The sequence below is a fragment of the Oncorhynchus mykiss genome, chromosome 2 (assembly GCF_057628025.1).
Source record: "Oncorhynchus mykiss isolate SJ-2025 chromosome 2, ASM5762802v1, whole genome shotgun sequence".
Lineage (NCBI taxonomy): Eukaryota > Metazoa > Chordata > Actinopteri > Salmoniformes > Salmonidae > Oncorhynchus > Oncorhynchus mykiss.
The window spans coordinates 1,743,581-1,767,500 of record NC_143023.1 but is presented as its reverse complement, the minus strand read 5'-3'; the positions used below and the strand labels follow the sequence as shown (position 1 = coordinate 1,767,500).

The 23,920-nt window shown below is 36.7% G+C and overlaps 1 protein-coding gene across 3 annotated transcripts in view; it reads left to right on the top strand.

Moving 5' to 3' along the window:
• The window catches only part of LOC110516483 (ankyrin repeat and IBR domain-containing protein 1), a 74,513-nt gene that overhangs the window by 43,219 nt on the left and 7,374 nt on the right, over window positions 1–23,920 (top strand). For all 3 annotated transcript variants that reach the window (XR_016490611.1, XM_090215909.1, XM_090215914.1), the window contains 8 exons: window positions 10,712–10,846; window positions 19,877–19,963; window positions 20,103–20,169; window positions 20,426–20,571; window positions 21,016–21,194; window positions 21,398–21,449; window positions 22,168–22,270; window positions 23,603–23,646. Coding sequence is in view for 2 of the 3 variants with exons in the window: in XM_090215909.1 (XP_090072035.1) it covers window positions 10,712–10,846; window positions 19,877–19,963; window positions 20,103–20,169; window positions 20,426–20,571; window positions 21,016–21,194; window positions 21,398–21,449; window positions 22,168–22,270; window positions 23,603–23,646 (813 nt within the window). In the remaining variant the exon portion in view is untranslated. The remainder of the gene's footprint in view (window positions 1–10,711; window positions 10,847–19,876; window positions 19,964–20,102; window positions 20,170–20,425; window positions 20,572–21,015; window positions 21,195–21,397; window positions 21,450–22,167; window positions 22,271–23,602; window positions 23,647–23,920) is intronic.

Below are 23,920 nucleotides of genomic sequence, written 5' to 3'. Positions count from 1 at the left end.
CCCCATAATGACGTCACAATACCCCATAATGACAAAGCAAAAAAAAACAAGATTCTTCCTAGCGCTGGCAGTCCGGCCAAACTGAGGAATCAGGGGAGAAGGACCTTGGTCAGGGAGGTGACCATGAACCCGATGGTGACTCTGACAGAGCTCCAGAGTTCCTCTATGGAGATGGGAGAATCTTCCAGAAGGACAACCATCTCTGCAGCACTCCACCAATCAGGCCTTTATGGTAGAGTGGTCAGACGGAAGCCACTCCTCAGTAAAAGGCACATGACAGCCCACTTGGAGTTTGCCAAAAGGCACCTAAAGGACTCTCAGACCATGAGAAACAAGATTCTCTGGTCTGATGAAACCAAGATTGCTCTTTGGCCTGAATGCCAAGCATCACGTCTGGAGGAAACCTGGCACCATCCCTACATTAAAGTGCTGTGGCAGAATTATGCTGTGGGGATGTTTTACAGCAGCAGGGGCTGGGAGACTAGTCAGGATCCAGGGAAAGCTGAACAGAGCAAAGTACAGAGAGATCCTTGATGCAAACCTGCTCCAGAGCACTCAGGACCTCAGACTGGGGTGAAGGTTCACCTTCCAACAGGACAGCAACCCTAAGCACACAGCCAAGACAATGCATGAGTGGCTTCGGGACAAGTCTCTGAATGTCCTTGAGTGGCCCAGCCAGAGCCTGGACTTGAACCCGTTCTAACATTTATGGAGAGACCTGAAAATAGCTGTGCATCGACGCTCCCCATCCAACCTGACAGAGCTTGAGAGGATCTGCAGAGAAGAATGGGAGAAACTCCCCAAATACAAGTGTGCCAAGCTTGTAGCGTCATACTGAAGAAGACTTGAGGCTGTAATCGCTGCCAAAGGTGCTTCAACAAAGTACTGAGTAAAGGGTCTGAATACTTATGGAAATGTAGTATTTCAGTTGTTTAAATTTTAACTACATTTGACAAAAAAAACAAAAAAAAACTTTTTGTGATGTCATTATGAGGTATTGTGATGTCATTATGAGGTATTGTGATGTCATTATGAGGTATTGTGATGTCATTATGAGGTATTGTGATGTCATTATGAGTTATTGTGTGTAGATTGACAAGGGGGGGGAAAAAAAACTATTTAATTTAATTTTAGCATAAGGCTGTGTAACCTAACGAAATAGAGAAGAAGTGAAGAGGTGTGAGTGCTTTCTGAATGCACAGTACCTTCAGAATGTATTCACACCTCTTGACTTATTCCACATTGTTGTATTACAGCCTGAATTCAACATGGATTCAATGTTTTTCTCACCCCCTCTACACAAACTACCCCTTAATGACAAAGTGAAAACATCTTTTTAGAAATGTTTGCAAATTGATTGCAAAGGAAATATTTTTTAAATGAGATATTTCTACAAGTATTCATTCATGCCCCTGAGTCACATAGTAGAATCACCTTTGCCAGAGATTACAGCTGTGAGGCTTTCTGGGTAAGTCTCTAAGACCTTTACACGCCTCGATTGAATAATATTTGCACATTATTCTTAAAAAAAATAATTCTTCAAGCTCTGTCAAGTTGGTTGGTAATCATTGCTAGATAGTCAGTCAAGTCTTGCCGTAGATATTCAAGCTGATTTTAAGTCAAAACTGTGACTAGGCTACTCCCAACAGCCATTTAAAACATGTCTCAAGTTGTCACATTCAACACAACCAGAAACGAGAGAAGAGATCTGTCAAAAGGCCTAAATCACATCCACCAGGACTGTTCTGCTGTAGCTGAAAGAGATGAATGGGTATGTTGAGAGTAGAGAGACACGGGCCTTGGGGACTGTCGTCAGCTCTGTACTAGCCTGAGGGCTGTAGTGACAGGCCTGTTGTCCTACATGATGTTGTAGTGACAGGCCTGTTGTAGTGACAGGCCTGTTGTAGTGACAGGCCTGTTGTCCTACGTGTGGTTGTAGTGACAGGCCTGTTGTAGTGACAGGCCTGTTGTAGTGACAGGCCTGTTGTCCTACGTGTGGTTGTAGTGACAGGCCTGTTGTAGTGACAGGCCTGTTGTCCTACGTGTGGTTGTAGTGACAGGCCTGTTGTAGTGACAGGCCTGTTGTCCTACGTGTGGTTGTAGTGACAGGCCTGTTGTAGTGACAGGCCTGTTGTCCTACATGATGTTGTAGTGACAGTCCTGTTGTCCTACATGATGTTGTAGTGCTGTAGTGATATGTCTGTTGTACTACATGATGTTGTAGTGCTGTAGTGACAGGCCTGTTGTCCTACATGATGTTGTAGTGACAGTCCTGTTGTACTACATGATGTTGTAGTGTTGTAGTGACAGTCCTGTTGTACTACATGATGTTGTAGTGTTGTAGTGACAGTCCTGTTGTACTACATGATGTTGTAGTGTTGTAGTGATATGTCTGTTGTACTACATGATGTTGTAGTGCTGTAGTGACAGGTCTGTTGTCCTACCTGATGTTGTAGTGCTGTAGTGACAGGTCTGTTGTACTACATGATGTTGTAGTGCTGTAGTGACAGTCCTGTTGTACTACATGATGTTGTAGTGTTGTAGTGATATGTCTGTTGTACTACATGATGTTGTAGTGACAGGTCTGTTGTCCTACATGATGTTGTAGTGACAGGTCTGTTGTACTACATGATGTTGTAGTGACAGGTCTGTTGTACTACATGATGTTGTAGTGACAGGTCTGTTGTCCTACATGATGCTGTAGTGACAGGTCTGTTGTACTACATGATGTTGTAGTGACAGTCCTGTTGTCCTACATGATGTTGTAGTGCTGTAGTGACAGGTCTGTTGTACTACATGATGTTGTAGTGCTGTAGTGACAGGTCTGTTGTCCTACATGATGTTGTAGTGCTGTAGTGACAGGTCTGTTGTCCTACATGATGCTGTAGTGACAGGTCTGTTGTCCTACATGATGTTGTAGTGCTGTAGTGACAGGTCTGTTGTCCTACATGATGTTGTAGTGACAGGTCTGTTGTACTACATGATGTTGTAGTGCTATAGTGACAGGTCTGTTGTCCTACATGATGTTGTAGTGCTATAGTGACAGGTCTGTTGTACTACATGATGTTGTAGTGCTATAGTGACAGGTCTGTTGTACTACATGATGTTGTAGTGCTATAGTGACAGGTCTGTTGTCCTACATGATGTTGTAGTGACAGGTCTGTTGTCCTACATGATGTTGTAGTGACAGGTCTGTTGTACTACATGATGTTGTAGTGCTATAGTGACAGGTCTGTTGTCCTACATGATGTTGTAGTGACAGGTCTGTTGTACTACATGATGTTGTAGTGACAGGTCTGTTGTCCTACATGATGTTGTAGTGACAGGTCTGTTGTACTACATGATGCTGTAGTGACAGGTCTGTTGTACTACATGAGGCTGTAGTGACAGGTCTGTTGTACTACATGATGTTGTAGTGTTGTAGTGACAGGTCTGTTGTACTACATGATGTTGTAGTGCTGTAGTGACAGGTCTGTTGTACTACATGATGTTGTAGTGACATGTCTGTTGTACTACATGATGTTGTAGTGACAGGTCTGTTGTACTACATGATGCTGTAGTGACAGGTCTGTTGTACTACATGATGTTGTAGTGCTGTAGTGACAGGTCTGTTGTACTACATGATGTTGTAGTGCTGTAGTGACAGGTCTGTTGTCCTACATGATGTTGTAGTGACAGGTCTGTTGTCCTACATGATGTTGTAGTGCTGTAGTGACAGGTCTGTTGTACTACATGATGCTGTAGTGACAGGTCTGTTGTCCTACATGATGTTGTAGTGACAGGTCTGTTGTACTACATGATGTTGTAGTGACAGGTCTGTTGTACTACATGATGTTGTAGTGATATGTCTGTTGTACTACATGATGTTGTAGTGCTGTAGTGACAGGTCTGTTGTACTACATGATGTTGTAGTGACAGGTCTGTTGTCCTACATGATGCTGTAGTGACAGGTCTGTTGTACTACATGATGTTGTAGTGCTGTAGTGACAGGTCTGTTGTACTACATGATGTTGTAGTGTTGTAGTGACAGGTCTGTTGTACTACATGATGTTGTAGTGCTGTAGTGACAGGTCTGTTGTCCTACATGATGTTGTAGTGCTGTAGTGACAGGTCTGTTGTACTACATGATGCTGTAGTGACAGGTCTGTTGTACTACATGATGTTGTAGTGACAGGTCTGTTGTACTACATGATGTTGTAGTGACAGGTCTGTTGTCCTACATGATGCTGTAGTGACAGGTCTGTTGTACTACATGATGTTGTAGTGCTGTAGTGACAGGTCTGTTGTCCTACATGATGTTGTAGTGCTGTAGTGACAGGTCTGTTGTACTACATGATGTTGTAGTGACAGGTCTGTTGTCCTACATGATGTTGTAGTGCTGTAGTGACAGGTCTGTTGTACTACATGATGTTGTAGTGTTGTAGTGATATGTCTGTTGTACTACATGATGTTGTAGTGCTGTAGTGACAGGTCTGTTGTCCTACATGATGTTGTAGTGCTGTAGTGATATGTCTGTTGTACTACATGATGTTGTAGTGCTGTAGTGACAGGTCTGTTGTCCTACATGATGTTGTAGTGACAGGTCTGTTGTCCTACATGATGTTGTAGTGACAGGTCTGTTGTACTACATGATGTTGTAGTGCTGTAGTGACAGGTCTGTTGTCCTACATGATGTTGTAGTGACAGGTCTGTTGTCCTACATGATGTTGTAGTGCTGTAGTGACAGGTCTGTTGTACTACATGATGTTGTAGTGACAGGTCTGTTGTACTACATGATATTGTAGTGCTGTAGTGACAGGTCTGTTGTACTACATGATGCTGTAGTGACAGGTCTGTTGTACTACATGATGTTGTAGTGACAGGTCTGTTGTACTACATGATATTGTAGTGCTGTAGTGACAGGTCTGTTGTACTACATGATGTTGTAGTGACAGGTCTGTTGTACTACATGATATTGTAGTGCTGTAGTGACAGGTCTGTTGTACTACATGATGTTGTAGTGACAGGTCTGTTGTACTACATGATGTTGTAGTGACAGGTCTGTTGTACTACATGATGCTGTAGTGACAGGTCTGTTGTACTACATGATGTTGTAGTGACAGGTCTGTTGTACTACATGATGTTGTAGTGCTGTAGTGACAGGTCTGTTGTACTACATGATGTTGTAGTGCTGTAGTGACAGGTCTGTTGTACTACATGATGTTGTAGTGTTGTAGTGACAGGTCTGTTGTACTACATGATGTTGTAGTGACAGGTCTGTTGTACTACATGATGTTGTAGTGCTGTAGTGACAGGTCTGTTGTCCTACATGATGTTGTAGTGATATGTCTGTTGTACTACATGATATTGTAGTGTTGTAGTGACAGGTCTGTTGTACTACATGATGTTGTAGTGACAGGTCTGTTGTACTACATGATGTTGTAGTGCTGTAGTGACAGGTCTGTTGTCCTACATGATGTTGTAGTGTTGTAGTGACAGGTCTGTTGTACTACATGATGTTGTAGTGACAGGTCTGTTGTCCTACATGATGTTGTAGTGCTGTAGTGACAGGTCTGTTGTACTACATGATGTTGTAGTGACAGGTCTGTTGTACTACATGATGTTGTAGTGCTGTAGTGACAGGTCTGTTGTACTACATGATGCTGTAGTGACAGGTCTGTTGTCCTACATGATGTTGTAGTGACAGGTCTGTTGTCCTACATGATGTTGTAGTGACAGGTCTGTTGTACTACATGATGTTGTAGTGCTGTAGTGACAGGTCTGTTGTCCTACATGATGTTGTAGTGTTGTAGTGACAGGTCTGTTGTACTACATGATGTTGTAGTGTTGTAGTGACAGGTCTGTTGTACTACATGATGTTGTAGTGACAGGTCTGTTGTCCTACATGATGTTGTAGTGTTGTAGTGACAGGTCTGTTGTACTACATGATGTTGTAGTGACAGGTCTGTTGTCCTACATGATGTTGTAGTGCTGTAGTGACAGGTCTGTTGTCCTACATGATGTTGTAGTGACAGGTCTGTTGTCCTACATGATGTTGTAGTGCTGTAGTGACAGGTCTGTTGTCCTACATGATGTTGTAGTGCTGTAGTGACAGGTCTGTTGTCCTACATGATGTTGTAGTGTTGTAGTGACAGGTCTGTTGTACTACATGATGTTGTAGTGTTGTAGTGACAGGTCTGTTGTACTACATGATGTTGTAGTGCTGTAGTGACAGGTCTGTTGTCCTACATGATGTTGTAGTGACAGGTCTGTTGTACTACATGATGTTGTAGTGATATGTCTGTTGTACTACATGATGTTGTAGTGACAGGTCTGTTGTCCTACATGATGTTGTAGTGATATGTCTGTTGTACTACATGATGTTGTAGTGACAGGTCTGTTGTACTACATGATGTTGTAGTGCTGTAGTGACAGGTCTGTTGTACTACATGATGTTGTAGTGCTGTAGTGACAGGTCTGTTGTCCTACATGATGTTGTAGTGACAGGTCTGTTGTACTACATGATGTTGTAGTGCTGTAGTGACAGGTCTGTTGTCCTACATGATGCTGTAGTGACAGGTCTGTTGTCCTACATGATGTTGTAGTGCTGTAGTGACAGGTCTGTTGTACTACATGATGTTGTAGTGCTGTAGTGACAGGTCTGTTGTACTACATGATGTTGTAGTGACAGGTCTGTTGTCCTACATGATGTTGTAGTGCTGTAGTGATATGTCTGTTGTCCTACATGATGTTGTAGTGCTGTAGTGATATGTCTGTTGTCCTACATGATGTTGTAGTGCTGTAGTGACAGGTCTGTTGTCCTACATGATGTTGTAGTGCTGTAGTGATATGTCTGTTGTCCTACATGATGTTGTAGTGCTGTAGTGACAGGTCTGTTGTCCTACATGATGTTGTAGTGTAAGTCTGTTGTCCTACATGATGTTGTAGTGCTGTAGTGACAGGTCTGTTGTACTACATGATGTTGTAGTGCTGTAGTGACAGGTCTGTTGTACTACATGATGTTGTAGTGTTGTAGTGACAGGTCTGTTGTACTACATGATGTTGTAGTGCTGTAGTGACAGGCCTGTTGTACTACATGATGCTGTAGTGACAGGTCTGTTGTACTACATGATGTTGTAGTGCTGTAGTGACAGGTCTGTTGTACTACATGATGCTGTAGTGACAGGTCTGTTGTACTACATGATGCTGTAGTGACAGGTCTGTTGTCCTACATGATGTTGTAGTGCTGTAGTGATATGTCTGTTGTCCTACATTATGTTTTAGTGACAGGTCTGTTGTCCTACATGATGTTGTAGTGCTGTAGTGATATGTCTGTTGTCCTACATGATGTTGTAGTGACAGGTCTGTTGTACTACATGATGTTGTAGTGCTGTAGTGACAGGCCTGTTGTACTACATGATGCTGTAGTGACAGGTCTGTTGTCCTACATGATGTTGTAGTGCTGTAGTGACAGGTCTGTTGTACTACATGATGTTGTAGTGACAGGTCTGTTGTCCTACATGATGCTGTAGTGACAGGTCTGTTGTACTACATGATGTTGTAGTGACAGGTCTGTTGTCCTACATGATGTTGTAGTGCTGTAGTGACAGGTCTGTTGTCCTACATGATGTTGTAGTGCTGTAGTGACAGGTCTGTTGTCCTACATGATGTTGTAGTGACAGGTCTGTTGTCCTACATGATGTTGTAGTGCTGTAGTGACAGGTCTGTTGTCCTACATGATGTTGTAGTGCTGTAGTGACAGGTCTGTTGTCCTACATGATGTTGTAGTGACAGGTCTGTTGTACTACATGATGCTGTAGTGACAGGTCTGTTGTACTACATGATGTTGTAGTGACAGGTCTGTTGTCCTACATGATGTTGTAGTGACAGGTCTGTTGTACTACATGATGTTGTAGTGCTGTAGTGACAGGTCTGTTGTACTACATGATGTTGTAGTGACAGGTCTGTTGTCCTACATGATGTTGTAGTGACAGGTCTGTTGTCCTACATGATGTTGTAGTGCTGTAGTGACAGGTCTGTTGTACTACATGATGTTGTAGTGACAGGTCTGTTGTCCTACATGATGCTGTAGTGACAGGTCTGTTGTCCTACATGATATTGTAGTGTTGTAGTGACAGGTCTGTTGTACTACATGATGTTGTAGTGACAGGTCTGTTGTACTACATGATGTTGTAGTGCTGTAGTGACAGGTCTGTTGTACTACATGATGTTATAGTGTTGTAGTGACAGGTCTGTTGTACTACATGATGCTGTAGTGACAGGTCTGTTGTACTACATGATGCTGTAGTGACAGGTCTGTTGTCCTACATGATGCTGTAGTGACAGACCTGTTGTACTACATGATATTGTAGTGACAGGTCTGTTGTACTACATGATGTTATAGTGTTGTAGTGACAGGTCTGTTGTACTACATGATGCTGTAGTGACAGGTCTGTTGTCCTACATGATGCTGTAGTGACAGGTCTGTTGTACTACATGATGTTGTAGTGCTGTAGTGACAGGTCTGTTGTCCTACATGATGTTGTAGTGCTGTAGTGACAGGTCTGTTGTACTACATGATGCTGTAGTGATATGTCTGTTGTCCTACATGATGTTGTAGTGTTGTAGTGACAGGTCTGTTGTACTACATGATGCTGTAGTGACAGGTCTGTTGTACTACATGATGCTGTAGTGACAGACCTGTTGTACTACATGATATTGTAGTGACAGACCTGTTGTACTTCATGATGTTGTCGTTCTCTCTCTCTCTCTGTTACTCTCTCTCTCTCTGTTACGCTCTCCTCTACTCTCTCTCTCTCTCTGTTACTCTCTCTCTTCTCTCTCTCTCTCTCTGTGTGTTACTCTCTTCTCTCTCTGTTACTCTCTCCTCTCTTCTCTCTTCCCCTCTCGTTCTCTCTCTCTCTGTTACTCTCTCTCTCTCTCTCTCTGTGTGTTACTCTCTTCTCTCTTCCCCTCTCTCTCTCTCTCTCTCTCTGTTACTCTCTCTCTCTCTCTCTCTCTGTGTGTTACTCTCTTCTCTCTCTCTGTCAGTCACTATATACTATAGATTATCTTGAGTGCCATCCAAGTCCTGTCTCCTCAGGACAACAGTGATTTCAGCAGTTGGCTTTGTGTTTTAGTTTCCTTTTTACATCGTCACCACACAGCCAGCAAAGCCGTGTTTCTAGTTGGAGTCACCGAGGGCTGAATCAGACTGTGAATCATGTTGAAAGGTAGTAGTGTTCGGTGGTTTTACCTTTAGTCGGGACATTTCCTCTCAGATGGATAGATCTGTATACGGTGTGTAAACGGATGGAGTGACTCCCTGTTGGCAGATCAAGAGAACACATAGAGGACCATTGATTAGTTTTAAATCACAGGGGGAAAACTCTTGTTCAGTCCGCGTTCCAGCAACTTCTTGAGCTTCAGGCCAGCTACCCAGCCACAGACCGTCTTTGGCCGGCTCCCTTATGGGTCCCAGGCTTTAGAGGTTAGGGCCTTGGTATTTCCTGCTACTGACCTTTAGTCATGCCAGAGGTTAGGGCCTTGGTATTTCCTGCTACTGACCTTTAGTCATGCCAGAGGTTAGGGCCTTGGTATTTCCTGCTACTGACCTTTAGTCATGCCAGAGGGTAGGGCCTTGGTATGTCCTGCTACTGACTGACTACCTTTAGTCATGCCAGAGGTTAGGGCCTTGGTATTTCCTGCTACTGACCTTTAGTCATGCCAGAGGTTAGGGCCTTGGTATTTCCTGCTACTGACTGACTGCCTTTACTCATGCCAGAGGTTAGGGCCTTGGTATTTCCTGCTACTGACTGACTACCTTTAGTCATGCCAGAGGTTAGGGCCTTGGTATTTCCTGCTACTGACCTTTAGTCATGCCAGAGGTTAGGGCCTTGGTATTTCCTGCTACTGACTGACTACCTTTAGTCATGCCAGAGGTTAGGGCCTTGGTATTTCCTGCTACTGACCTTTAGTCATGCCTGAGGTTACGGCCTTGGTATTTCCTGCTACTGACCTTTAGTCATGCCAGAGGTTAGGGCCTTGGTATTTCCTGCTACTGACCTTTAGTCATGCCAGAGGTTAGGGCCTTGGTATTTCCTGCTACTGACCTTTAGTCATGCCAGAGGTTAGGGCCTTGGTATTTCCTGCTACTGACCTTTAGTCATGCCAGAGGTTAGGGCCTTGGTATTTCCTGCTACTGACCTTTAGTCATACCAGAGGTTAGGGCCTTGGTATTTCCTGCTACTGACATTTAGTCATACCAGAGGTTAGGGCCTTGGTATTTCCTGCTACTGACTGACTACCTTTAGTCATGCCAGAGGTTAGGGCCTTGGTATGTCCTGCTATTGACATTTAGTCATGCCAGAGGTTAGGGCCTTGGTATTTCCTGCTACTGACTGACTACCTTTAGTCATGCCAGAGGTTAGGGCCTTGGTATGTCCTGCTACTGACATTTAGTCATGCCAGAGGTTAGGGCCTTGGTATTTCCTGCTACTGACATTTAGTCATGCCAGAGGTTAGGGCCTTGGTATTTCCTGCTACTGACATTTAGTCATGCCAGAGGTTAGGGCCTTGGTATTTCCTGCTACTGACATTTAGTCATGCCAGAGGTTAGGGCCTTGGTATTTCCTGCTACTGACTGACTACCTTTAGTCATACCAGAGGTTAGGGCCTTGGTATGTCCTGCTACTGACTGACTACCTCCTCTTCCCTCTCTCCCTCTCTGCAGTGTAAATATGACTTCTGCTGGATCTGTCTGGAGGAGTGGAAGAAACACAGCTCGTCTACTGGAGGTTACTACCGCTGTACCCGCTATGAGGTCATCAACCAGGTGGAGGAGCAGAACAAAGACATGACTGTGGAGGTGTGGAATACACACATACTCGCTCACTCTCTCACTCTCTCACTCTTTCACTCTCTCACTCTTTCACTCTCTCACTCTCTCACTCTCTCACTCACTCTCTCACTCACTCTCTCACTCTTTCACTCTTTCACTCTCTCACTCTCTCACTCTCTCACTCTCTCACTCACTCTCTCACTCACTCTCTCACTCTTTCACTCTTTCACTCACTCACTCTTTCACTCACTCACTCTTTCACTCTCACTCTTTCACTCTTTCACTATCTCACTCTTTCACTCACTCACTCTTTCACTCACTCACTCTCACTCACTCACTCACTCACTCTTTCACTCACTCACTCACTCTTTCACTCACTCACTCACTCACTCACTCTTTCACTCACTCACTCACTCACTCACTCTTTCACTCACTCACTCACTCACTCTTTCACTCACTCACTCACTCTTTCACTCACTCACTCACTCACTCTTTCACTCACTCACTCTTTCACTCACTCACTCTTTCACTCTCACTCTTTCACTCTTTCACTATCTCACTCTTTCACTCACTCACTCTCACTCACTCACTCTTTCACTCACTCACTCACTCTTTCACTCACTCACTCACTCACTCACTCACTCTTTCACTCACTCACTCACTCACTCACTCACTCACTCTTTCACTCACTCACTCACTCACTCTTTCACTCACTCACTCACTCACTCACTCTTTCACTCACTCACTCACTCACTCTTTCACTCACTCACTCACTCACTCTTTCACTCACTCACTCACTCACTCACTCACTCACTCACTCACTCACTCACTCACTCACTCCCTCACTCACTCACTCCTGTGTTAAATTGCTGTACTCCACTCACCAAGACCAGCCCTGCCAGGGAGAGATGTACTTCTGCAGTTCACCTTTGTCCTGTGTTATATTGCTGTACTCCACTCACCAAGACCAGCCCTGCCAGGGAGAGATGTACTTCTGCAGTTCACCTTTGTCCTGTGTTATATTGCTGTACTCCACTCACCAAGACCAGCCCTGCCAGGGAGAGATGAGAGACTGAGAGGCAATAAGAATCGGTTGTTTTGTCATTGCTGGCAGAGGACACTGTGGCTGGCTGAATCGACACCTTATCACCTATCCCTCATAGGCTCTGGTTAAAAGTAGTGCACTATATAGGGATTATGACACCCTATCACCTATCCCTCATAGGCTCTGGTTAAAAGTAGTGCACTATATAGGGATTATGACACCCTATCACCTATTCCCTATAGGCTCTGGTTAAAAGTAGTACACTATATAGGTAATAGGATGCCGTTTGGGACTCACTGTGAGTCTAGAGACTAGAGCAGGGTGGGGCCACATCAGGAAGACTAGAGCGAGGTGGGGCCACATCAGGAAGACTAGAGCGAGGTGGGGCCACATCAGGAAGACTAGAGCAGGGTGGGGCCACATCAGGAAGACTAGAGCAGGGTGGGGCCACATCAGGAAGACTAGAGCAGGGTGGGCCACATCAGGAAGACTAGAGCAGGGTGAGGCCACATCAGGAAGACTAGAGCAGGGTGGGGCCACATCAGGAAGACTAGAGCAGGGTGGGGCCACATCGGGAAGACTAGAGCAGGGTGGGGCCACATCGGGAAGACTAGAGCGAGGTGGGGCCACATCAGGAGGACTAGAGCAGGGTGGGGCCACATCAGGAGGACTAGAGCAGGGTGGGGCCACATCAGGAGGACTAGAGCAGGGTGGGGCCACATCAGGAGGACTAGAGCAGGGTGGGGCCACATCAGGAGGACTAGAGCAGGGTGGGGCCACATCAGGAAGACTAGAGCAGGGTGGGGAATCATTTTGTCTGGACGGCCACATCGGGATTTAGACATTCAACGTTGGGCCCATACTTTTTGGACCGATTTTGTTTTCTAAATCAATTTACAGGCCCGAAATAGGGCAGTTATTTGAACATGTATATGTCTGTTATAATTCATATAAATATATAGGTCTGTTATAATTCATATAAATATATAGGTCTGTTACAATTCATATAAATATATAGGTCTGTTATAATTCATATAAATATATAGGTCTGTTATAATTCATATAAATATATAGGTCTGTTATAATTCATATAAATATATAGGTCTGTTATAATTCATATAAATATATAGGTCTGTTACAATTCATATAAATATATAGGTCTGTTATAATTCATATAAATATATAGGTCTGTTATAATTCATATAAATATATAGGTCTGTTATAATTCATATAAATATACAGGTCTGTTACAATTCATATAAATATATAGGTCTGTTATAATTCATATAAATATATAGGTCTGTTATAATTCATATAAATATATAGGTCTGTTATAATTCATATAAATATACAGGTCTGTTACAATTCATATAAATATATAGGTCTGTTATAATTCATATAAATATACAGGTCTGTTACAATTCATATAAATATATAGGTCTGTTATAATTCATATAAATATATAGGTCCGTTATAATTCATATAAATATATAGGTCTGTTATAATTCATATAAATATATAGGTCTGTTACAATTCATATAAATATATAGGTCTGTTATATAAATATATAGGTCTGTTATAATTCATATAAATATATAGGTCTGTTACAATTCATATAAATATATAGGTCTGTTACAATTCATATAAATATATAGGTTTGTTATAATTCATATAAATATATAGGTCTGTTATAATTCATATAAATATATAGGTCTGTTATATAAATATATAGGTCTGTTATAATTCATATAAATATATAGGTCTGTTATAATTCATATAAATATATAGGTCTGTTATAATTCATATAAATATATAGGTCTGTTATAATTCATATAAATATATATGTCTGTTATAATTCATATAAATATATAGGTCTGTTACAATTCATATAAATATATAGGTCTGTTATAATTCATATAAATATATAGGTCTGTTACAATTCATATAAATATATAGTTCTGTTACAATTCATATAAATATATAGGTCTGTTACAATTCATATAAATATATAGGTCTGTTATAATTCATATAAATATATAGGTCTGTTATAATTCATATAAATATATAGGTCTGTTATATAAATATATAGGTCTGTTATAATTCATATAAATATATAGGTCTGTTATATAAATATATAGGTCTGTTATAATTCATATAAATATATAGGTTTGTTATATAAATATATAGGTCTGTTATAATTCATATAAATATATAGGTCTGTTATAATTCATATGAATATATAGGTCTGTTATAATTCATATAAATATATAGGTCTGTTATATAAATATATAGGTCTGTTATAATTCATATAAATATATAGGTCTGTTATATAAATATATAGGTCTGTTATAATTCATATAAATATATAGGTCTGTTATAATTCATATAAATATATAGGTCTGTTATAATTCATATAAATATATAGGTCTGTTATAATTCATATAAATATATAGGTCTGTTATAATTCATATAAATATATAGGTCTGTTATATAAATATATAGGTCTGTTATAATTCATATAAATATATAGGTCTGTTATAATTCATATAAATATATAGGTCTGTTATAATTCATATAAATATATAGGTCTGTTATAATTCATATAAATATATAGGTCTGTTATAATTCATATAAATATATAGGTCTGTTATATAAATATATAGGTCTGTTATATAAATATATAGGTCTGTTATAATTCATATAAATATATAGGTCTGTTATATAAATATATAGGTCAGTTATATAAATATATAGGTCTGTTATAATTCATATAAATATATAGGTCTGTTATATAAATATATAGGTCTGTTATAATTCATATAAATATATAGGTCTGTTGTAATTCATATAAATATATATGTCTGTTATAATTCATATAAATATATAGGTCTGTTATAATTCATATAAATATATAGGTCTGTTATATAAATATATAGGTCTGTTATAATTCATATAAATATATAGGTCTGTTATATAAATATATAGGTCTGTTATAATTCATATAAATATATAGGTCTGTTATATAAATATATAGGTCTGTTATATAAATATATAGGTCTGTTATATAAATATATAGGTCTGTTATAATTCATATAAATATATAGGTCTGTTATATAAATATATAGGTCTGTTATAATTCATATAAATATATAGGTCTGTTATAATTCATATAAATATATAGGTCTGTTATAATTCATATAAATATATAGGTCTGTTACAATTCATATAAATATATAGGTCTGTTATATAAATATATAGGTATGTTATATAAATATATAGGTCTGTTATATAAATATATAGGTCTGTTATATAAATATATAGGTCTTTTATAATTCATATAAATATATAGGTCTGTTATATAAATATATAGGTCTGTTATAATTCATATAAATATATAGGTCTGTTATAATTCATATAAATATATAGGTCTGTTATAATTCATATAAATATATAGGTCTGTTATATAAATATATAGGTCTGTTATAATTCATATAAATATATAGGTCCGTTATATAAATATATAGGTCTGTTATAATTCATATGAATATATAGGTCTGTTATAATTCATATAAATATATAGGTCTGTTATAATTCATAGAAATATATAGGTCTGTTATATAAATATATAGGTCTGTTATAATTCATATGAATATATAGGTCTGTTATAATTCATATAAATATATAGGTCTGTTATAATTCACATGAATATATAGGTCTGTTATAATTCATATAAATATATAGGTCTGTTATAATTCATATAAATATATAGGTCTGTTATAATTCATATAAATATATAGGTCTGTTATAATTCATATAAATATATAGGTCTGTTATATAAATATATAGGTCTGTTATAATTCATATAAATATATAGGTCTGTTATAATTCATTTAAATATATAGGTCTGTTATAATTCATATAAATATATAGGTCTGTTATAATTCATATAAATATATAGGTCTGTTATATAAATATATAGGTCTGTTATAATTCATATAAATATATAGGTCTGTTATAATTCATATAAATATATAGGTCTGTTATATAAATATATAGGTCTGTTATATAAATATATAGGTCTGTTATAATTCATATAAATATATAGGTCTGTTATATAAATATATAGGTCTGTTATAATTCATATAAATATATAGGTCTGTTATAATTCATATAAATATATAGGTCTGTTATAATTCATATAAATATATAGGTCTGTTATAATTCATATAAATATATAGGTCTGTTATAATTCATATAAATATATAGGTCTGTTATATAAATATATAGGTCTGTTATAATTCATATAAATATATAGGTCTGTTATAATTCATATAAATATATAGGTCTGTTATATAAATATATAGGTCTGTTATAATTCATATAAATATATAGGTCTGTTATATAAATATATAGGTCTGTTATAATTCATATAAATATATAGGTCTGTTATAATTCATATAAATATATATGTCTGTTATAATTCATATAAATATATAGGTCTGTTATAATTCATATAAATATATAGGTCTGTTATATAAATATATAGGTCTGTTATAATTCATATAAATATATAGGTCTGTTATATAAATATATAGGTCTGTTATAATTCATATAAATATATAGGTCTGTTATATAAATATATAGGTCTGTTATATAAATATATAGGTCTGTTATATAAATATATAGGTCTGTTATAATTCATATAAATATATAGGTCTGTTATATAAATATATAGGTCTGTTATAATTCATATAAATATATAGGTCTGTTATAATTCATATAAATATATAGGTCTGTTATAATTCATATAAATATATAGGTCTGTTACAATTCATATAAATATATAGGTCTGTTATATAAATATATAGGTCTGTTATATAAATATATAGGTCTGTTATATAAATATATAGGTCTTTTATAATTCATATAAATATATAGGTCTGTTATATAAATATATAGGTCTGTTATAATTCATATAAATATATAGGTCTGTTATAATTCATATAAATATATAGGTCTGTTATAATTCATATAAATATATAGGTCTGTTATATAAATATATAGGTCTGTTATAATTCATATAAATATATAGGTCCGTTATAATTCATATGAATATATAGGTCTGTTATAATTCATATAAATATATAGGTCTGTTATAATTCATATAAATATATAGGTCTGTTATATAAATATATAGGTCTGTTATAATTCATATGAATATATAGGTCTGTTATAATTCATATAAATATATAGGTCTGTTATAATTCATATGAATATATAGGTCTGTTATAATTCATATAAATATATAGGTCTGTTATAATTCATATAAATATATAGGTCTGTTATAATTCATATAAATATATAGGTCTGTTATAATTCATATAAATATATAGGTCAGTTATATAAATATATAGGTCTGTTATAATTCATATAAATATATAGGTCTGTTATAATTCATATAAATATATAGGTCTGTTATAATTCATATAAATATATAGGTCTGTTATATAAATATATAGGTCTGTTATATAAATATATAGGTCCGTTATATAAATATATAGGTCTGTTATAATTCATATAAATATATAGGTCTGTTATATAAATATATAGGTCTGTTATAATTCATATAAATATATAGGTCTGTTATAATTCATATAAATATATAGGTCTGTTATAATTCATATAAATATATAGGTCTGTTATATAAATATATAGGTCTGTTATATAAATATATAGGCCTGTTATATAAATATATAGGTCTGTTATAATTCATATAAATATATAGGTCTGTTATAATTCATATAAATATATAGGTCTGTTATAATTCATATAAATATATAGGTCTGTTATAATTCATATAAATATATAGGTCTGTTATAATTCATATAAATATATAGGTCTGTTATAATTCATATAAATATATAGGTCTGTTATAATTTATATAAATATATAGGTCTGTTATGTAAATATATAGGTCTGTTATAATTCATATAAATATATAGGTCTGTTATATAAATATATAGGTCTGTTATAATTCATATAAATATATAGGTCTGTTATAATTCATATGAATATATAGGTCTGTTATAATTCATATAATTATATAGGTCTGTTATAATTCATATAAATATATAGGTCTGTTATAATTCATATAAATATATAGGTCTGTTATAATTCATATAAATATATAGGTCTGTTATAATTCATATAAATATATAGGTCTGTTATATAAATATATAGGTCTGTTATAATTCATATAAATATATAGGTCCGTTATATAAATATATAGGTCTGTTATAATTCATATAAATATATAGGTCTGTTATAATTCATATAAATATATAGGTCTGTTATAATTCATATAAATATATAGGTCTGTTATATAAATATATAGGTCTGTTATAATTCATATAAATATATAGGTCTGTTATATAAATATATAGGTCTGTTATATAAATATATAGGTCTGTTATATAAATATATAGGTCTGTTATAATTCATATAAATATATAGGTCTGTTATAATTCATATAAATATATATAGGTCTGTTATATAAATATATAGGTCTGTTATAATTCATATAAATATATAGGTCTGTTATAATTCATATAAATATATAGGTCTGTTATATAAATATATAGGTCTGTTATATAAATATATAGGTCTGTTATAATTCATATAAATATATAGGTCTGTTATATAAATATATAGGTCTGTTATATAAATATATAGGTCTGTTATAATTCATATAAATATATAGGTCTGTTATATAAATATATAGGTCTGTTATATAAATATATAGGTCTGTTATAATTCATATAAATATATAGGTCTGTTATATAAATATATAGGTCTGTTATATAAATATATAGGTCTGTTATAATTCATATAAATATATAGGTCTGTTATAATTCATATAAATATATAGGTCTGTTATATAAATATATAGGTCTGTTATATAAATATATAAGTCTGTTATAATTCATATAAATATATAGGTCTGTTATAATTCATATAAATATATAGGTCCATTATATAAATATATAGGTCCATTATATAAATATATAGGTCTGTTATAATTCATATAAATATATAGGTCTGTTATAATTCATATGAATATATAGGTCCATTATATAAATATATAGGTCTGTTATATAAATATATAGGTCTGTTATAATTCATATAAATATATAGGTCTGTTATATAAATATATAGGTCTGTTATAATTCATATAAATATGAACACAGCTACCATGAACACAGCTACCAGGTAAGTCTGTTATATAAATATATAGGTCTGTTATAATTCATATAAATATATAGGTCTGTTATATAAATATATAGGTCTGTTATAATTCATATAAATATATAGGTCTGTTATAATTCATATAAATATATAGGTCTGTTATAATTCATATAAATATATAGGTCTGTTATATAAATATATAGGTCTGTTATAATTCATATAAATATATAGGTCTGTTATATAAATATATAGGTCTGTTATATAAATATATAGGTCTTTTATAATTCATATAAATATATAGGTCTGTTATAATTCATATAAATATATAGGTCTGTTATAATTCATATAAATATATAGGTCTGTTATATAAATATATAGGTCTGTTATATAAATATATAGGTCTTTTATAATTCATATAAATATATAGGTCTGTTATAATTCATATAAATATATAGGTCTGTTATAATTCATATAAATATATAGGTCTGTTATAATTCATATAAATATATAGGTCTGTTATAATTCATATAAATATATAGGTCTGTTATAATTCATATAAATATATAGGTCTGTTATATAAATATATAGGTCTGTTATAATTCATATAAATATATAGGTCTGTTATGTAAATATATAGGTCTGTTATATAAATATATAGGTCTGTTATTATTCATATGAATATATAGGTCCATTATAAGCTATATAAATGTATAGTGTTTTTAAAAATATATACATATATTTTTTCTCTCGTCTTCTTGTCATTGCAGGCTGAGAAGAAGCACAAGGGATTCCAGGAACTGGACCGCTTCATGCATTACTACACACGCTTCCAGAACCATGAACACAGTTACCAGGTAAATAGCTTTAGTAAGTCCTGGTGTAGCCTGACGACCCTGTCCAGGTAAGTAGGGCAGAGCTGGGTTTTGTTTAAATGTCATGTAGCTTTAGTAAGTCCTGTAGTGGGACCTTTACCTTGTCTGTCCTTCCATCTAGCTGGAGCAGCGCCTGTTGAAGACCGCCAAAGACAAGATGGAACAGCTGAGCAGAGCCTTAAGTGGACGTATGTGGATGTTCGCGTCATGTCAATGTGGTTTTTTTTTCATCGTTTTGTTCCATTTAGTTTTTTGCAGACAACCATTTGTCAAATAAATAGACCAACACACAGACTGAAATCAGTGGATATGTATTAAAGACACTCTCTTAAAGTACTTGAAATCTATCACTTTTCTTTTTGTCTTCTGAATGTGATATGATGGAGTCGGTGTGTATGAGAGCGTGAGTAATCCTGATCCGTGATCTCTTCTTCTCTCTGTCAGGAGACGGAGGCCCGCCTGACACTACGTTCATTGAAGACGCTGTACTGGAGCTGCTGAAGACGCGTCGCATCCTCAAGTGCTCTTACCCCTACGGCTTCTTCCTGGAGATCAAATCCACCAAGAAAGAGATTTTTGAACTTATGCAGGTACGGACGGATCTTAAGAGAGAGGATTATATAAAACATCTGAAATGTCTTGTCAAAAAAAACCTACTTCCTCTCAAACACTGAGGTTTTAAACCCGACTTCCTCTCAAACACTGAGGTTTTAAACCCGACTTCCTCTCAAACACTGAGGTTTTAAACAGACTTCCTCTCAAACACTGAGGTTTTAAACCGACTTCCTCTCAAACACTGAGGTTTTAAACAGACTTCCTCTCAAACACTGAGGTTTTAAACAGACTTCCTCTCAAACACTGAGGTTTTAAACCGACTTCCTCTCAAACACCGAGGTTTTAAAATAACAGATCTTGTTGTGAGGAACCCTTTTTACTCTCTTCGTTAATGACTTCCTCACACTATACAGCTAAGAGATACATTGTCCTCTACAGTTTGTATACTTTTTGTTTGGCCTCTTCCTGTCTGTGTGTAGACTGACTTGGAGATGGTGACAGAGGACCTAGCTCAGAAAGTCAACCGTCCTTACCTCCGAACTCCCCGTCACAAGATCATCCGAGCGGCCTGTTTGGTGCAGCAGAAGAGACAGGAGTTCCTGGCCTCCGTCGCCCGGGGGGTGGCCCCCAGCGACTCCCCAGAGGCCCCTAGACGCAGGTGGGGGACCCCTCACAAACCCTTTCAATCCCCAAATCAATCAATTGGAGATGAAGGTCACCCCCCCATTGTGTTTTCACTCGGGATGTTTTCTCGTGCAGTTGCTGTGTTCTGTTCTCTCTCTCTCTCTCTCCACTAATTGAAGTGTTTTAAATAACTTAACAGAATAGCTGCTATTTACATTGCACTTTTTGTATTTCTAGTTTTGGAGGTGGCACGTGGGACTGGGAGTATTTGGGCTTTGCATCTCCTGAGGTAAGTACATATCTAGCTAACTGTTGTAGTTCTGAATATCAAGCTAGCTAGCTGTTGCAGTTCTGAATATCTAGCTAGCTGTTGTAGTTCTGAATATCTAGCTAGCTGTTGTAGTTCGGAATATCTAGCTAGCTGTTGTAGTTCTGAATATCTAGCTAGCTGTTGTAGTTCTGAATATCAAGCTAGCTAGCTGTTGTAGTTCTGAATATCAAGCTAGCTAACTGTTGTAGTTCTGAATATCTAGCTAGCTGTTGTAGTTCTGAATATCTAGCTAGCTGTTGTAGTTCTGAATATCTAGCTAGTTGTTGTAGTTCTGAATATCTAGCTAGCTGTTGTAGTTCTGAATATCAAGCTAGCTAACTGTTGTAGTTCTGAATATCAAGCTAGCTAACTGTTGAGTTCTGAATATCTAGCTAGCTGTTGTAGTTCTGAATATCTAGCTAGCTGTTGCAGTTCTGAATATCTAGCTAGCTGTTGCAGTTCTGAATATCTAGCTAGCTGTTGTAGTTCTGAATATCTAGCTAATATCTAGCTAACTGTTATATTTTTAAATCATGACTATTAGGAAGCTAATAGAGCTGCTACAGTTATAAATTGCACAATAATTATACATTCACGGCTTTTTATAAGGTATTGTTTTCTGTTTATTCAATGTGTGTGTGTACGGTATGACGTACGACCTGTGACCTCATGGTGTGTCATGTGGCTGACCCTACAGGAGTATGCAGAGTTTCAGTACCGGAGGAGACACAGGGATCGTCAGCAGAGGAGACAGAGAGGGGACATTCCCCATCTTGACGAGCCTAGCGACAGCACTTTAGGTAATAATGAATCAATAACTAAAAGATACATGGATAGATACTATAGCAGTGTTTTAGGCTAGCCGCCGTCTCAGTGCTTTTGACTAGCCGTCGCAGTGTTTCCAGGTATCTGTCTACCTGGTATTACTATAGGATATCCAGCTATGACTGAATGTGATTCCAGGTATCTGTCTACCTGGTATCTCTATAGGATATCCAGCTATGACTGAATGTGTTACCAGGTATCTGTCTACCTGGTATTACTATAGGATATCCAGCTATGACTGAATGTGATTCCAGGTATCTGTCTACCTGGTATCTCTATAGGATATCCAGCTATGACTGAATGTGTTACCAGGTATCTGTCTACCTGGTATTACTATAGGATATCCAGCTATGACTGAATGTGTTTCCAGGTATCTGTCTACCTGGTATTTCTATAGGATATCCAGCTATGACTGAACGTGTTACCAGGTATCTGTCTACCTGGTATTACTATAGGATATCCAGCTATGACTGAATGTGATTCCAGGTATCTGTCTACCTGGTATTTCTATAGGATATCCAGCTATGACTGAACGTGTTACCAGGTATCTGTCTACCTGGTATTTCTATAGGATATCCAGCTATGACTGAATGTGTTACCAGGTATCTGTCTACCTGGTATTTCTGTAGGATATCCAGCTATGACTGAATGTGTTACCAGGTATCTGTCTACCTGGTATTACTATAGGATATCCAGCTATGACTGAATGTGTTACCAGGTATCTGTCTACCTGGTATTTCTGTAGGATATCCAGCTATGACTGAATGTGTTTCCAGGTATCTGTCTACCTGGTATTTCTGTAGGATATCCAGCTATGACTGAATGTGTTTCCAGGTATCTGTCTACCTGGTATTACTATAGGATATCCAGCTATGACTGAAAGTGTTTCCTAAAAGGCTGATGTGTTTCTCCATTAATGGGGTCAGTGTTTTCACTTACATGAATGACTTCTTTCCTGGAGAAAAAAAGTAACAAAAGGAATAATCTCTTATCTCTTATCCTTTCGCTGGGAAGACCTTGAATAGTTTGAGCTGTGAGTTTGTCAGTGTGATTGTTCTGTAACGTTGACTGGCTGGCTGGCTGGCTGACTGGCTGACTGACTGGCTGGCTGGCTGAGTGGCTGACTGGCTGGCTGACTGGCTGACTGGCTGACTGACTGGCTGACTGGCTGGCTGGCTGACTGGCTGGCTGGCTGGCTGGCTGGCTGGCTGGCTGGCTGGCTGGCTGGCTGGCTGGCTGGCTGGCTGGCTGGCTGGCTGACTGGCTGGCTGACTGACTGGTTTTTTCTTCTTTTATTCATAAAACAGACACACAGGAAATGGGAGGTGGGCGAAGACATGGTCCCCCCATGGTGAGTTCAGTGTGTTTTCCATGTCGTCTGTGTATTCGTCTTTACCTCTTATTATATATATATATATATATATATAATATAAGCCAGATAGTTTATTCGACAGACAAAAAAATGACATGTTGTGTGCCGATGTGAAGTTTAGACCTGCCGGTATAAAAATGGGTTTTATTTCTTACTTTTGATAACATTTTTCTTTACCGTCTGTCTTCACAGAAACATCACCTCACTAGACATAAACACATCACCTTACTAGACATAAAAACTTCACCTTACT